The following is a 14,662-nucleotide window of genomic DNA, read 5'->3' as shown; positions in this document are numbered from 1 at the left end:
ACACATGCAATACAATAGAATATTACAAATAGAAGTAGTAGTACATTGTAATACTCCGTCAGTTAACATAAAACAATCATCACCTGGACAGAATAATTTGCTTACACATCAGAATAAGCTTGAAGAAGCAGATGAAAAAATATCCAACCAACGGGGCTTCCCAAATCGCTTTTGGGAGGGTATTCCAGAGGGATGGTATACAACTGAAAAAGTTTGTCTCTGATTATTGTTTGGATCATTATTGGATCTTTATTGTTTGGATAGCCTGCCTACTGTTGTCCACATACTGGTAACCTCCAGGCTGGATTACTGTAATGCACTCTATGTGGGGCTGCCCTTGAGGTTGGTCCAGAAACTGCAGCTGGTGCAAAATGCGGCGGCAAGACTGCTCACTGGGGCAGGGTATCACCAACATGTCACCCTGCTGCTGAAAGAATTGCACTGGCTGCCCATTTGCTACCAGGCCAAGTTCAAGGTTCTAGTTTTGATGTACAGAGCCCTATACGGCTCGGGACCAGGATACCTGAAAGACTGTCTCACCCCTTATATACCTAGTCCATCACTGCACTCTGCAGGTGAGGGCCTCCTGCAGATACCATCTTATCAGGAGGTTCGTTCTGCACAATATAAGAAACGGACCTTTAGTGTGGTGGCACCTACCCTGTGGAATTCCCTCCCTTTGAATATTAGGCAGGCGCCATCTCTGCTATCTTTTCGGCGCCTTTTGAAGACTTTCCTCTTTCAACAAGCCTTTTAAGTTGAGACCTATCCCGGTCTGCATCTGTGTTAGAATTGCTTGTTAATATATGGTTTTTTAATAATATGTTTTAACCCTTTTTTGTTTTTAAATATGTTTTTAAAGCTTTTAAAAAATGTTTTTAACGTTGTTTTGTTTTAAGGTATGTTAAGGTCTTTTTATGATGTTTTAAAGTGTTTTTAGCGTTTCTGTTTGCCGCCCTGGGCTCCTGGGAGGTAGGGCGGGATATAAATCAAATAAATAAATAAAAAATCATTTCTGCAAATGCAAAGATCTGGAGTTTTAGAACTGGACAACTCACTCGAAAGGATTGAGCACATCCAGCATCCCACCAGTGGGCAACAATAAGGGGAGACAAGAAGTGTAACTGGGAGTGCCATGTAACACAACGGTGATAATACCATTTTAATTTTTATCTAGCTCTATGGGGAAAGAAGGGTTTAATTCTGCTGAATCCATAGTCAGCCAGCAGATGAGTCTGAGCACTGGTGATGACAGCACTGGCAGCTGGTCCAATCTGAGTTTTGAAGATGAGCATCCTGATGAGAATAGCAGCTTTCTCCACCTCAGTGATAGGTAACTAAAATACGTTTCATATATGCTCATAGCCTTAATGATATGGTTTATCCTTCAGTCCTGCATTTTTAAAAGTTTCCGTTTTTACTTGAATTCAGCTTTGGGAACATGCTATTTTCAGTAGTCAAAAAGTTAAAACATAAGCAAATAACACCTTAAACACCATTGTGTAAAAAGAAGTCTTGAATTGTGCAATTCCTGTATTTAGGAGTTAGCATGGTAATCTTTGCCTATGTGTTATGATGGGAGTAGTCTTGGGGAAACATTCATTCATTAAAGCCTACATTTAAATTTCACATATGGATAAAAAAGTCATGTATGAAGTACAAGTATGACTTCCCAAATTTTCCTCAAAATATTATTTATATGGGATATAAACCAGTTAGAGTTAAAATAACTGTATGGCTTAATAAAGATATGTATGTGCCTGTGCAGGAACAAAACATAGACCGGCTGCAGGAATCTCAACCAGGATCAATCTAGGCAGGGGAGACTTCTTGTTGATTCCAGTGTTGAGGCCACTGCAATAATCTCAGTGGAAGAGATCTACGTAACATCATAGGCTTTCTTAGTTCCATCAAATACCTCCCAGAAACCAACGTCCTGCCATTACGCCAGTAAATCTGTGGCAGACCTGGAATAATGTTTTTTCACCAGCTTTCCCAAGCGCCTCTTCAAATGAGCTACTTCAATAATATTTTAATTGGCTGGACCAATGCTAAGGAATCCCTAAGTGTGCAGGAAAAATCATTTTCCTTTTTGTGTGTGTGTTAAGGTTCCATATCATTTTTCATTTGTTTTAAGCACATTTCTTCATTTATTTCCCCATCATTTCTCCATCATTTCAGTAGAAGACTCAGCCAGTTTTCTTCAGCCTGTAACTTTGGCATTTTCTGTCTAAGTAGCATAACATTTATGGACATTTAGTACCCACCCACCACATCAGACTTTACAAATATCAGATAAATAAGACAAAGGGTGCTCATTTTGTAGGCAACTTTTTAAAAGAGTACACATCTTCAATGGAAGGGCCCATTGCCATTTTCCTGCTTGTAACTTATGTGTTTGATCCTATTGGCTTCACATTTTTCAGGCAGAGATAACAAGATTTTTTGGGCCTAGTACACTATTTGTGGATTGGCTCCTTGCCCCACTTTCAATAGAGGACACCATTTGCATAATATTTGCATACAATTTGTCATGTGCAACTTTGCACTCTCTTTGTGGTTAGGGTGGAGGTCCTAAAAATAAATCAAGGACCACACACAGGTAATAATATGGCCGACAAACCAAATGTAAACTGATGAAGCTTTCTCCCCAGATTGTATTTTATTAGGGAAAGGCTTAACCTTTTGTACTTCTGTCTGCCACACTGCAGTTAAAAGGCATAAGAGCCCTGCTCCCCCCCCATGCCAATTCTAAACCATGCAAAAGACTCAAGTTCCATGAGTTGTAAACCAGTTACATTACTGAACTTTTCATCAGTGGATCTTAGGTGGACAATACCATACTCCAGGGAGGAGCAACATGTGGCTCTTCTGATGTTCTTGGATTCCCAACTCCCATCAGTACCAGCCAGTATGGCCAGTGATCAGTGATGGTGGGAGCTGCATCCAATAACATCTGGAGGCCCACAGTTCCCCAGCCCTGCTATATTCAATACAAGACCAGTTACAGGATTTCAGATGGAGTGATGGTGTCAGCACTGATTTAAGATTTACAGCAGCTAAGGATCAGGTGCCCATACTGAATAAGCTGAATATTAAATTGTTAAAGCAAGCAGTATATTCTAAGAGCATTTGTTGTGGGTATTTATTTATACTTCATAATATGTGTTTATTTAAAATATTCATTATGCTTCTTTTAAGGCAGACCTCACAGACCAATTACAAAAGACAACAAGCACTGATTTTTTAAAAGTCACAATACATTTGAAATATGTATGTGTGTGCATGTGTGTTCAGAAGAAGCTGTAACTGCTTCTTCTCTGTTCCCCTCAGGGCAGTCAGCAGCCCATGTGATAGCAGCTGGGAGAGAAAGAGGCAACCGGTGGGAACTTGATGGTGGCAGATCACCAGTCTGTTTCTTGTTCTTTACTCCCCTTGGGGCAAGATGGTCTTTCAGTGATGGCAGTTGTGGGCAGGCAGGGCCACCCAGAGCTTGGAAAAGTTACTTTTTTGAATACAACTCCCATCAGCCCCAGCCAACATGGCTACTGGATTGGGCTGATGGGAGTTGTAGCTCTGGGGACACCACTGGGAGCTGTAACAACTAAAATACTGTGTTTTTAGATTGCTGAATCCCCCCTGAGACCTTACGGTGACGGGTGGGTAAAAATTGAACATTATTGTTGTTACGAATTATCATCATCAAACAATAACCCTTCTCTCTTCCTCTCTCTTCCTCTCTCTCCCTCTCTCTCTCTCAAAGCTTTTGACATGAGTACACCAATGTGTTTATACCAACAGTGACAACTCACCCCCAAGAATCCCCCTATTTTTCCACCATGGATAGGAAGGCAATCACCCCTTATTCCATGTTGCTGCTACAATCAACAGGGCCCCCCCTTGCATTTTCCCCAACATGCCAAGAGTCTGGATAGCAACACTGGACTATACCGCTGGGCTTTCATATGCAACATTCTCTCAGCTCTCTCTCCCCCTGCCCCAGCAATATTATTATAACAGCACTGGGTTACTTTGCAGGCTAATATAGTGCACGCTCACTCAATCACAGTACTATTTTTTAATTTAAATTTTTGCATGAAATTGAACCTGAGTTAGAGCATGAACTCATATCTTAGCTGCTACCTTTTGCTTTTGGGTTAACACACTACTGCCCAGTCGCAGCTACGCTAAAATCTTGGATTTCTCAATTATTTTCCCTAAGCACAATCACAAGATGGAAGAACAGCTTCAAAATAAACCATTGTCTGGAGAAGAGACTTCTTAGGTCATTTCGAAGCTACTTTTGGTTCTTCCCTGGTGCATGTGTGACTAAATTTCTCTGTTACTCTCAGCCCTAATTTCACACATCGGCTAAAAACACTAAAAGGTGGGAGGCGGAGCAAGCTCATTTCTCACAAAGCAATTAACTAGAATGACGCCTGCACATTTATGACACAGAAAAAGGCATTTGTGGGATTCATAAATATAAAACTAAACAATTTATTAAATACACCCCAAAGAATTAACAAGCCCGAGAAGCAGTATGACCACTAAATGATTAAGGGATCTTGTGAGTTCATTCTTTGTGACTGATAGTTTTCATAACCCATGTGTGACCATTCAAACATGAGCTGACAGAGCTCCAGTAGTGAGAATGATTTAACAGTCAGCTCTTCTTCTGGGGGTTGTAGCTCTGTGAGGGGAATAGGGCATCTCCTAGCAACTGTCAGCACCCTTCACAAACTACACTTCCCAGGATTCTTTGGGGGAAGCCATGACTGTCTAAAGTGAAATAAAGGTCTGGTATGGATGTGACCAGGAACAGCTTTGGTTTAAATTTGGGTCGAAGACTACATGTGCCTGCTGTAGAATAAAAAGGTGGGATAAACCCTGAAAAATACCAATACTGTTCACAATGTTTTCCTTTGGAAAGGAAAGGGACTTCTCCTCTGCCCAGTGCCTGCCCACCCAATCCCCTTCCTCTTCCCCCTCCTCTTCCCTCCCTGCCCCTCCCCTAGGACAGTTTCATCTATTCTAAGCATGATTGTACAGGAGTAAACTACACTGAACTTAAAAAGCATACAAATGATCAAACCTGCTTTCCCCTCCTCCTCCCCCCTCCTATATGAAGTACAGCAACACTTTGCAAAATTTACACTAAACAAACTCCCAAAACAGTTGTGCAATAATGGCTCCGACTGTTCTGCAGAACAGTCTCCAGTGGACATGAGGAGTGTCTCAGTTTGCACAAGATAAAACAGTCGGAGGTAAAATATATTCTGGCAAATTTCTAGGTGTGCTCTATGTTTTTAACTGACCATGCCCACCCTTCCTTAAGTAGATTGGTTAAGCATGAAAACATGCATGTTGAGCAGACCAAGTTGGGTTTTTTCCAACAGCTAGATTCATTATTAAAGTAGCAACATACTGTAATCAGTCTAATTTTACATCAGACTGCAGTTTCAGATTCAACTATTAATACACCCAAAATAGAAATAGAATATAACCTCCAGTTTGAAACACAAAAGGCTATCTTCCAGTGCTTTGGATTGGTGAAACTGACCATGGGGGAGGGGGAGGGGGGAAAGAGGGATTGTGGGGGGAGGGGCAGAAAGGAGGGGATAGGAGGGAGGAGGAGAGTAGGGGAGGTTTAATCATTTGCATGCTTATTGAGTTCAGTGTGATTTACTCCTGTGCAATCATGCTTAGGATAGGTGAAACTGACCTGGAGGAGGGGCAGGAAGGGGGAGGGAAGGTGAGGAAGGGCTGGGGTAGAAAGAAAGGGAGGGGAGAGGAGGGGGAGGGAGATTGGGTGGGTGGGTATTGGGCAGAGGGAAAGACCCGTTCTTTTCCAAAAAGATAACAGTATTATTATTTTTCAGGGTTTCCCCCACACATGTAGTTTCCCACGCAAATTTAAACCAAAGCTGTCACTGGCCACATTCACACCAGACATTTATTCTACTTTAAACAGTCATGGGAAGTATAGTTTGTGAAGGGTGCTGAGAGTTGTTAGGAGATGCCCTATTGGCCTCACAGAGTTACAATGACCAGAAGAGGGGATGACTGTCAAACCACCCTGGCTGCTGGAGCTCTGTAAGGGGAGCAGGAGTGTCCTCTTAGCACCCTTCACAAACTACACTTTCCAGGATTCTTTGGGGGAAGCCAGGACTGTTTAAAGTGGAATAAATGTCTGGAGTAGGTGTGGCCCCTTGATTAGCCAAGCCAAGCAGCTGTGAGTCTGGCTTTTAGAACATTGACAGTTGTTCTTACTGAGCATGCCTGCACTATCATTGACTCCAATGTTAAATTTCTTAAATTAATTAAAAATCAGCTGTACATTTTTTAAACTTTCAAACTGCAGTAGATGAAGATCAGAGTATGGGGCAAGGTCAGTCATAGGAGTACAGGTACTCTGTGAACATGGCTGCTTTTTAATTAATTTCAACAAATTAGGAGACCACTGGATTTTCTTTCTCTTGTTTCACGCTTTGAACTCTCAATTCTCTGAGTGTTTTGTGTATCGCCATGAAAACTTAGAGGGTTGTTAAACAAGCGGTTCTGAGTTCAGCACTATAACTTTTGTAAGATTTTGTTTTGAAATGAACTTATGGGAAGCATCAGCATGGCATGAGGGGTATTTTCAATTTAACATTGAAGAATGTGAAAAGTCCATGCTGGCTATAAGCCACTCGTGGCTGTATAATTTTTCTGAACAGTGCTGATAGATGCCCTTGCGTTTTGTTTTTGTACATCTCTTGAGGAACTGGTATCACAACTCAGGAATCTGGACAGAAAGCATCAAGGAAAATGAGGGCTCTGGTCTGGGCTAACTTTTTTCTAGTTCAGCTCTGTTCTCTTCTTCCCCTGGCAGTAATGGTAACAGCAGTAGCTGGAGCAGTCTGGGTTTAGAAGGAGATATGTATGAGGAGAATTTATCCTTTCCAACATCAGACAGGTTGGTCAAACCAAGACACTGAAACAGGCTGGTCCCACATATATTAATGCATGAAGTCATTCTTTTTCAAGAGAAAAGAAATTGGCATATATGAAATAAGATTCATTATCCACCTGCTCTTCACCTAATCATGATTTTCATTAACAAATTCATACTGAATGGGTCCATTTTTCTATGCTACAATGTGAATATCCTGACAAAATGAAAAATGTTTTATGCATGATCTGCTTGCTCTTCTAGATGCTTCTAATTGTTTCATAAAATAAGAGCTTGCTTCCTACAATATTTCTGTTTCCCTTTTTGTTCCATCATTTATTTTCTCTCTGCTATGAATTAAAGCCATTTCACATAATTTAGTATATTACAACGTTCCTTCTTCTTAAAACTCTGTATTGTAAAAGAAAATGTAGAATTTAGTTTTATCAGGGAAATTTACAAGCCATGTAACAGAAAATGGTGTGAGAAGCAAAGCTTCCATTTTCACAATCATTCCTTGATATTTCATTATTTCATACTATGTTTTCCTTGAATGTTTGTCACTGTCTCTTTGAAGTGGAATCTGTTAACATTATCATTCCTTGCAGTAATTCTGCCTTTTGTCCCCAGTGATGGAACAGAAGATAAAGAGGAAGAGATTAAGGATACCATTGAAGGTAATTTTAAACAGGATATATAAATTACTCTGTTACTGAGGTAAATAAGCTCTACCCATGTGTCAGTTTTGTAAGACTCATGTCAGAACAGCTGTCCTAGACTGTTACAGAATATACAGAGATCATTCTTTAATGTGCATTCCAATGTGCAGAAGACCACCATCTATGGAAATGCCTTCTAGGAGGCTTATGCTGAAGCTATTCTGATTTATACTTTCTAAGCAAAGTCTGAATATGGAAAAGACCTGGCTCCATCTTACAGACATTGAAAGTATCTTTTTCTTAAACTCCAGGACTGCTAACATGTTTTTGAATATTGGCCAGCCAGATGAGTCAAGGATGTTCACTAGCGAAAAAATTATCTGGTCTCCAGCATTTGTAGTTGGGGGTATACTTCCTTGGAACATGAATATTTATTTACTGGATTATAGCTATTGATGAACTTATCCTAAGGCTGGAAGAGACTAAACAGTTATAGCTCTATGAGATAAGGAAAAAACCCTCACACTTTTTCCACACCATGCATAATTTTATAAAACCATGCTTCAAGGATAGCCAATATGGAACCCTCCAGATATTTTGGTACTACAATTTCCATCAGCTCCAGGCAGCATGGCCATCTCTTCCCAGGTTGGTTACCACCAATTTAGTGTATATGTTGAAATTAGGATTTTTTTTCACCACAGTGCGTATCAGTTTGCACTTATATACATTAAACTACATTTACCATTTTGTTGCCCATTCAGCCAGTTTAGCAAGATCTTTTTTTGAACACTTTGCAGTCAGCCTTGCTTTTCACTATTCTGAATAATTTGCTGTATGTAACCTTGGCCACTTCCCTACTCAGCCCTGATACTCCAGATCATTTATGAACAAAACTTGTCACATTGCTATTATTTTGCAGAATAACCACCATAATTCATTGACTAAAATGTTTTGGCTAAGTAATAAGTTTTTCATTTTTATGTTCTTTTGTTTTTAATAGGGTTAGGAAATGTAGGCAAGGCACTGGTAATCATAAATGTTGACATAGGACCATGCATGGTGGATTCCCAGCTGAGAATGACACTGCAGTGGCTGACAGCTTCAGAAGCAGACGTGGCTGAGCTACATTTTCGTGATGATGCTCCAAAGGAGTTTGTTCATGTGAGTAACGAAAGTGCTGTCATTGTACAAATTGCAATCCTTCAACTGTGTTTACCATGTTTTATATAGTAATAAGCAAGAGCTGAAGCACCTTCGCAGTTCTAATTATAGATGTAACAATTAAGTAGATGTGATGTTCCACGCTTTTATGTTACGTTTGCATTATGTTATTTATAGTAAGTTATTGGAATGATTAAGGTAAGTGGTGAGTGTTGGGAGGGGGGAATAAGTGAGATAGAATGTTGGTGCAGGCTGGTTTGTGATTGGTTCAGTGAATGGGAGTTGAGAGTTTTGTATTTGAGTGTTTGGCAGTTGAACAGCAGATAGGGAAGGGTTAGGGCTGGATGTTGGAAGGAAGAGGGTGGGAAGAGTGATTGTAGTGTGAGTAGTTAGGCAGGACATTATTATTGGTGTTAGAACAATTTAATGAGTGTACTTCATCCAGAAGTAAAGAACGTTTATTTGTAACCACATGCTTAAGAACCTTAGCATAAAATATTCTTATTCATATTAAAATCTGTTATTTAATAAATCACTTTGGTTCAAAACACGCCTGGTTATTTGGCCAGCTAGTATAATACATGTAAGGATTGATATAAATATAAACAAGGGTTGTGAAACAGCATCAAATAGTGGCAGTGAAATTACCTCAGAGTACAGTAGCAGGTTAAGGAAGCAAAGCTATAGGTGTGATCTTAAGAAAGTATAAAAAGAGGCAGGGAGGTAAGGCTTGCTAGTAAACCTGGTAGATGTAGCAAGGGCTGAAATAAAGCAGCATTGCTATATAAAAGTATATTTGGGGGGAAATAAATAACATGCCCCCTCATTCGCTACTACAGGCGAGGTGGTGGTGGTGGGTGAACAGAGAGGTGACAGTAACCCCATTAACACTTCATCCAGTTCTATTTCCACAGCAACCTGAGCAGAACTGGAGAACTGGCTGTGGGTAACTTGTTGATTAGTAGATTTGCTTGACAGTCCAGCTGTGAATTGTATAGCAATTATGCTGCAATCCAGTTAATCCCTGTTTATCCGGCTTGTTTTGTGTAGCGACTGCTCACGTGCTTGCAACTAAGATGCCATGACCTTCTTTTCTCCCTCCTTCTCCCTCTTTCTCTCTCTCTTTTTCTCTTGCTGCTGCTTATCTGAATAAAGACCAGGCTAAATTTATAGAGCTCAAATAACAAGAAAGGGATAATTACATTGTGGGAGCTTCATGTTTTTCCAGATAATTTTCTGCCATCTTAAATTCATGTCCTTCCTCCACCACTCCACATGCAAGAGGAGAGTGAAAACTTCTGCTCTTACACTAACCAAAGTTCCCCTCTTGAGTGTAGGTGGCCAGCTGGTTCAGGGAAGGTCTAATTTCTGGGGCATCCTGAAAAGGCTGGGGCCCCTCTTCGAGCTTTAGGTGTGACATCCCTGTTTTTTAAAAAATCTTTTAAAACATTGATTAATGTTTTAACAGACTGACAGACTGAGACATGTTTCCACCTGACACACAAGTATAGCAGCTTGCCTCATCAATTTCCTGTGTATCCCCTTCCCTCCTTCAATGAGCAGGAAATCAAAGAAGCTGGTCACTGGCAGCTCTGTGTTCCCTTCTAAAGGCTGAGGGGTTTTTCTTATTGGCCAGCTAAGGGGGAGCGTGTTCCCTCAGCAAAAGTGATGAGTCACTCCTTTCCCACACGTAGAAAGATCTCCCCAGTCCCTCCAGTACAATGGTCTGCGCAATACTGGCAGAAACATGTTGAAGATGATGCCCAATCAGCTTAGTGCCATTGTGAGTGCTGTGGGAGCTATGCAGAGAGGGGATCTTGAGAGAGTGCCATCTCCCCTTCATTGTCCTCCCTCTAGTCTTCAGAAGAAGAGAGGTTAGCGCAGCTCCTCAGGGCAGCCCTCAGAGGACATTCTAAAAGTGCAGGCAAAGCAGCAAGCAGCCTAATCGTAGCCAAGCCAGCAAGCATTCAGTTGAGGAGGGTGGCTGCTGATCCTGGTGCAGCTTCCAGTACAGGGGTGGCAGCAGGGGATGTAGCCAAAGATGCATGTCATTCTCAAGGCCCCAGTCCCACTCCTTCTTGGTCCTCTTCCTGTCATTGGGTAGATCCATCACACAGAGACAAGAGACTGGGAGATCCCAGGTCTCACAAGGCCACTGCTCCTAAGTCAGTGGGCAGTTGACAGAGATCAGTCACCGGTCACGCACACAAACACCCTGAGGCATCTGAGAAACTGTGGTCCTCCTGAAGGCTCTTGAGATCTTCTTCCAGGTCAGCCTTTCTCATGGGGTCTGAGGCAGATGTTAGAGAAGAGAATCTCCAAAGTGGAGAGAGCCAAGGAACCAAAATCACAAGATGGACTTTTTTCATCATGAGACATCAGTACTCTCATTATGAGGGCCTTGGACTGTATGCAACTTACCCAAGAGGGGTCAGATAGACAGCCTTCAGGAAATAAGGCCAGGAGCAGTGGACTTCTTCCCTTTGGCTCCTTCCTTGGGTCTGGCAGTGTTCATGTCAAACGGTTTTGAGGGCACTAAAGGAGTAGGAGAAACCAGCAGGATTGAAGTCATATCACCATTACTGTGACAAGTCCTACAGACAACACAGGATGATGTGATGAAAGACATGGCCCTTTCTAAGATTGATCCACTGGTGTTGTCTCTCTGAGGCGGATGAATAGCCAGCATGACCAGTGAGCTAAGGTTTCCCTACGCAGAGGATTTATAACTCCCTGATCCTTAGAGCCTTGACTGTCTCCTCCAAAATCACAAGTACCACCCTGATGTGGTCCAGTGGTTTCCTGAAGAAAAGCCAGTTGGTTTAAAGAAACACTTGGGACACTGCAACAAATCTCCACTGCTTTGGCTTTCATGGTGGATCCCTTGCTGGGCACTCTTCTGTGGGAACAAGAGCAGCTACGGTGGTGAGAAGAAACCTTTGGCTCCACAGCTGACACCAGAACCAAGGCCTACTTGGCAGGTATTTCATTTGTGAGCAGACAGTTGTTTGGGGATTCCCTTGTTGCTGTCTTTGAGGAGATAAAGGACAAAAAGAACACAGTGCCTACCTCTCAAAAGAAAAATACATGGTGGCCAAGTAAACAGGCTGTAGCCTTTTAATTTGTTCAAACCAACCCTGCAAGCCCAAATGGAAGCAATCTACCAAGTACAGAACCAAGACCAGAAGGGACAATGGTCACAACACTAAGAAACCAATGTCCTCCTGACTTCACACTTTTTACCTGCTGCTTCACTTCTCCAACATCTGGCAAGAATCATACACCAGTTTCTGGATTCTGCAAACCACTGGATAGGGTTGTGCTCTCAAATTCAAAGTAATCCCAATGGACAGTTTTTTTCAGGTCCAATAATAATAATAATAATAAAATTTTATTTATGAGTCGCCTATCTGGCCGAATTAACGGCCACTCTAGGCGACGTACATTAATACAATAAAATACAATATACAATCAATAAGACCATCATTCATCTAAACACCACTCTACCAATTAATAACAACATTAATAACTAACCCGCCCCAGAGAACCCATAGGCCTGCCTGAATAGCCAGGTTTTCAAGGCCCGGCGGAAACCTATTAGGGAGGGGGCATGGCGAAGATCGAAAGGAAGGGAATTCCAGAGGGTGGGGGCCACAATCGAAAATGCCCTCTCTCTGGTCCGCACCAGTCTCGCTGTTTTAACTGGTGGAACCGAGAGAAGGTCTTGTGTGGCTGAGGTCCAACCCTCAAAGAACCTAAAAAGACATCTGAAACCTTAGCAGCCATCAAACATCTGCTTCAGAATGATACCACAGAGCCAGTCCTGCACAAAGAACAGGTCGAGGGTGTCTTCTCAATCTTCTTTACTATACCAGAGAAGAATGGGGATAAATACTCCATCCTGGATCTCAAGATGGTCAACCATATAATAAAGCAATATTAATTTATAAAAATATTTGTATACCTCTATTTCATTAACACGTTAAAAACAACAAACAGATTAATAAAACATTAAAAATACAATAAAAATAAAGGTCAGCTGTTGCAAAAAAGCATCTTCTTAATTGCCTGCATAAGCCTAGCAGAATAGAAAGGGTTTCAGCAAGCACTTAAAAGTTAAAACAGAAGGTGCCTGCCAAATCTCTATTGGCAGAGCATTCCAGAGAACTGGGCCAGTGACACTGAAGGCTTGGTTTCATGTCACTGTTAAATGAGCCTCACCAACTCAAGGGATGACCAAAGCCACTCCTGCAGATGATCTCAGTGATCAAGCTGGGATATAAGGGTTCAGGCATTCCCTAAGATACCCTGGACCGAAGTTGTTCAGGGCTTTGTAAATTAATACAATGACCCTGAACCTGGTTCAGTAGCAGATGGGCAACCAGTGCAGATGTTTTAAAAGTGGTGTCATATGTTGTTTGCCATGTGCTTCATTGTGCACCAGCTGGAGCTTCTGAACTAGGGCCAAAGGCAGCCCCACATAGAATGCATTGCAGTAATCCAGCCTTGAGGTTACCAATGCATGAACAACAGAGGTCAGGGTATCCCTGTTTAGGAACAGCTGTAGCTGATGAACCAGACAAAGCTGGTAAAATAGAAGTTCCATCCTTTGCTCCATCCCTCAGAGCTTCAGGAAAGGGGGCTTCCTTACTTCAGTAGACCTCATAGTGGCCTATCTATATATCCCATCGGGAAGGCTCATTGCAGGTTCTTAAGGTTCAGTTTTGGGTAGAAGCAGTACCAGTTAAGGGCCCTCCCCTTTGGCTTGTCCTCAGCCTTCACCAAGCCCCCCCTGTGATCCCCAGTGACATAGATAGTGATGAACCACTCCTTGTATGATCTTCTGAACCACTCGCCCTCCAGATTAGGTGGCAGACTAGACTTGCTGCAAAATGGCTTGTCTCAAGCCCAGTACTCTGAAAAGACAAGTCTCAGCTCTTTCCCTATGACAAGGTTACTAGGCCCATGGGAGGGATACTCTATGGGATTAACCCCCTCACATACATTATCCCTTCTCAGTCCCCTGATAGTTCACAGGTTTCCTTTTTGGAGACTCGATGTGGTTCTCAAGGCCCCGACTAAGCCCCCATTTGAACCCCTATGTGCAGTATTGCTTAAGAACCTTACTTTAAAAATTAATTTCTTGGCAATGCTCTTGGTAGGAAAGTGTCAGAGTTAGGGCCCCTGTCAACAGGGAGGAGCACTGCATTTTCCACTGTGACCAGGTTGTCTTGGAGACTTTCCAAAGTGAATCCTGTTTTTCACAGGGCCAAAAAGTTGGTCATACCTTTGTACTGCCTCAAAAAGCAGAGTTCACATAGAGAGGGAATGCCGCACTCTGGATGCATGCAAGGCTGCCAAGGTCTGCCTTGATAGAATCAGGCCTTACAGACAGATTGGATTTTATTTTTTTTACAAAAATTGGTCACTCACCCTTTCTTCCCTGGACAAGACAAGAATGAACACAGCTTCCATAGATCTTAATGTATACTTACTGTGGTGCACTCCTTTACGTAACTAATCATTTGCAATTGGAAGCTGATGTTATAGTAGGCAGCTAGATCAAATTTGTTAAGTCCGTTAGAACTTACAGTATTGAAAGTAAAAATCCAATATGCCTCTCGTTTACATAATCACGAGTCTTTCCCTTTGTACAGGGACATGTGTTAGTTCTGTGGCAAAAAAGTTAACTCCTAAGGAATATGGTTACACTCTACAAAATGAGAAGAGGAGCTTCCATGGCCCTTGTTCGGATTTTGCTGTGGGGTTCATCAGTTCAAACTCTCAATGCTCGGCTCATTTGTTCCACATAGGACTGAAGGGAGAACCTGTAACTGATTTTATTCCACCCCCCTTTTAATTTTTGCCTCTTTAGTCCCTTTTAATATCACTCCCCTATATTTCT

General features: G+C 41.9%; 1 protein-coding gene across 1 annotated transcript in view; it reads left to right on the top strand.

The window, feature by feature from the left end:
• Positions 1-14,662, top strand: part of LOC133386204 (A-kinase anchor protein 11-like) — a 34,166-nt gene that overhangs the window by 11,138 nt on the left and 8,366 nt on the right. The window contains exons 3-6 of the mRNA XM_061629910.1: positions 1,178-1,333; positions 6,875-6,958; positions 7,565-7,611; positions 8,597-8,757. Of these exons, the coding sequence (XP_061485894.1) occupies positions 1,178-1,333; positions 6,875-6,958; positions 7,565-7,611; positions 8,597-8,757 (448 nt within the window). The remainder of the gene's footprint in view (positions 1-1,177; positions 1,334-6,874; positions 6,959-7,564; positions 7,612-8,596; positions 8,758-14,662) is intronic.

This window comes from Rhineura floridana, chromosome 5, assembly GCF_030035675.1.
Source record: "Rhineura floridana isolate rRhiFlo1 chromosome 5, rRhiFlo1.hap2, whole genome shotgun sequence".
Taxonomy (NCBI): Eukaryota; Metazoa; Chordata; class Lepidosauria; order Squamata; family Rhineuridae; genus Rhineura; species Rhineura floridana.
The sequence above is the reverse complement of the archived record's forward strand: the minus strand, read 5'-3'. Positions and strand labels throughout refer to the sequence as shown.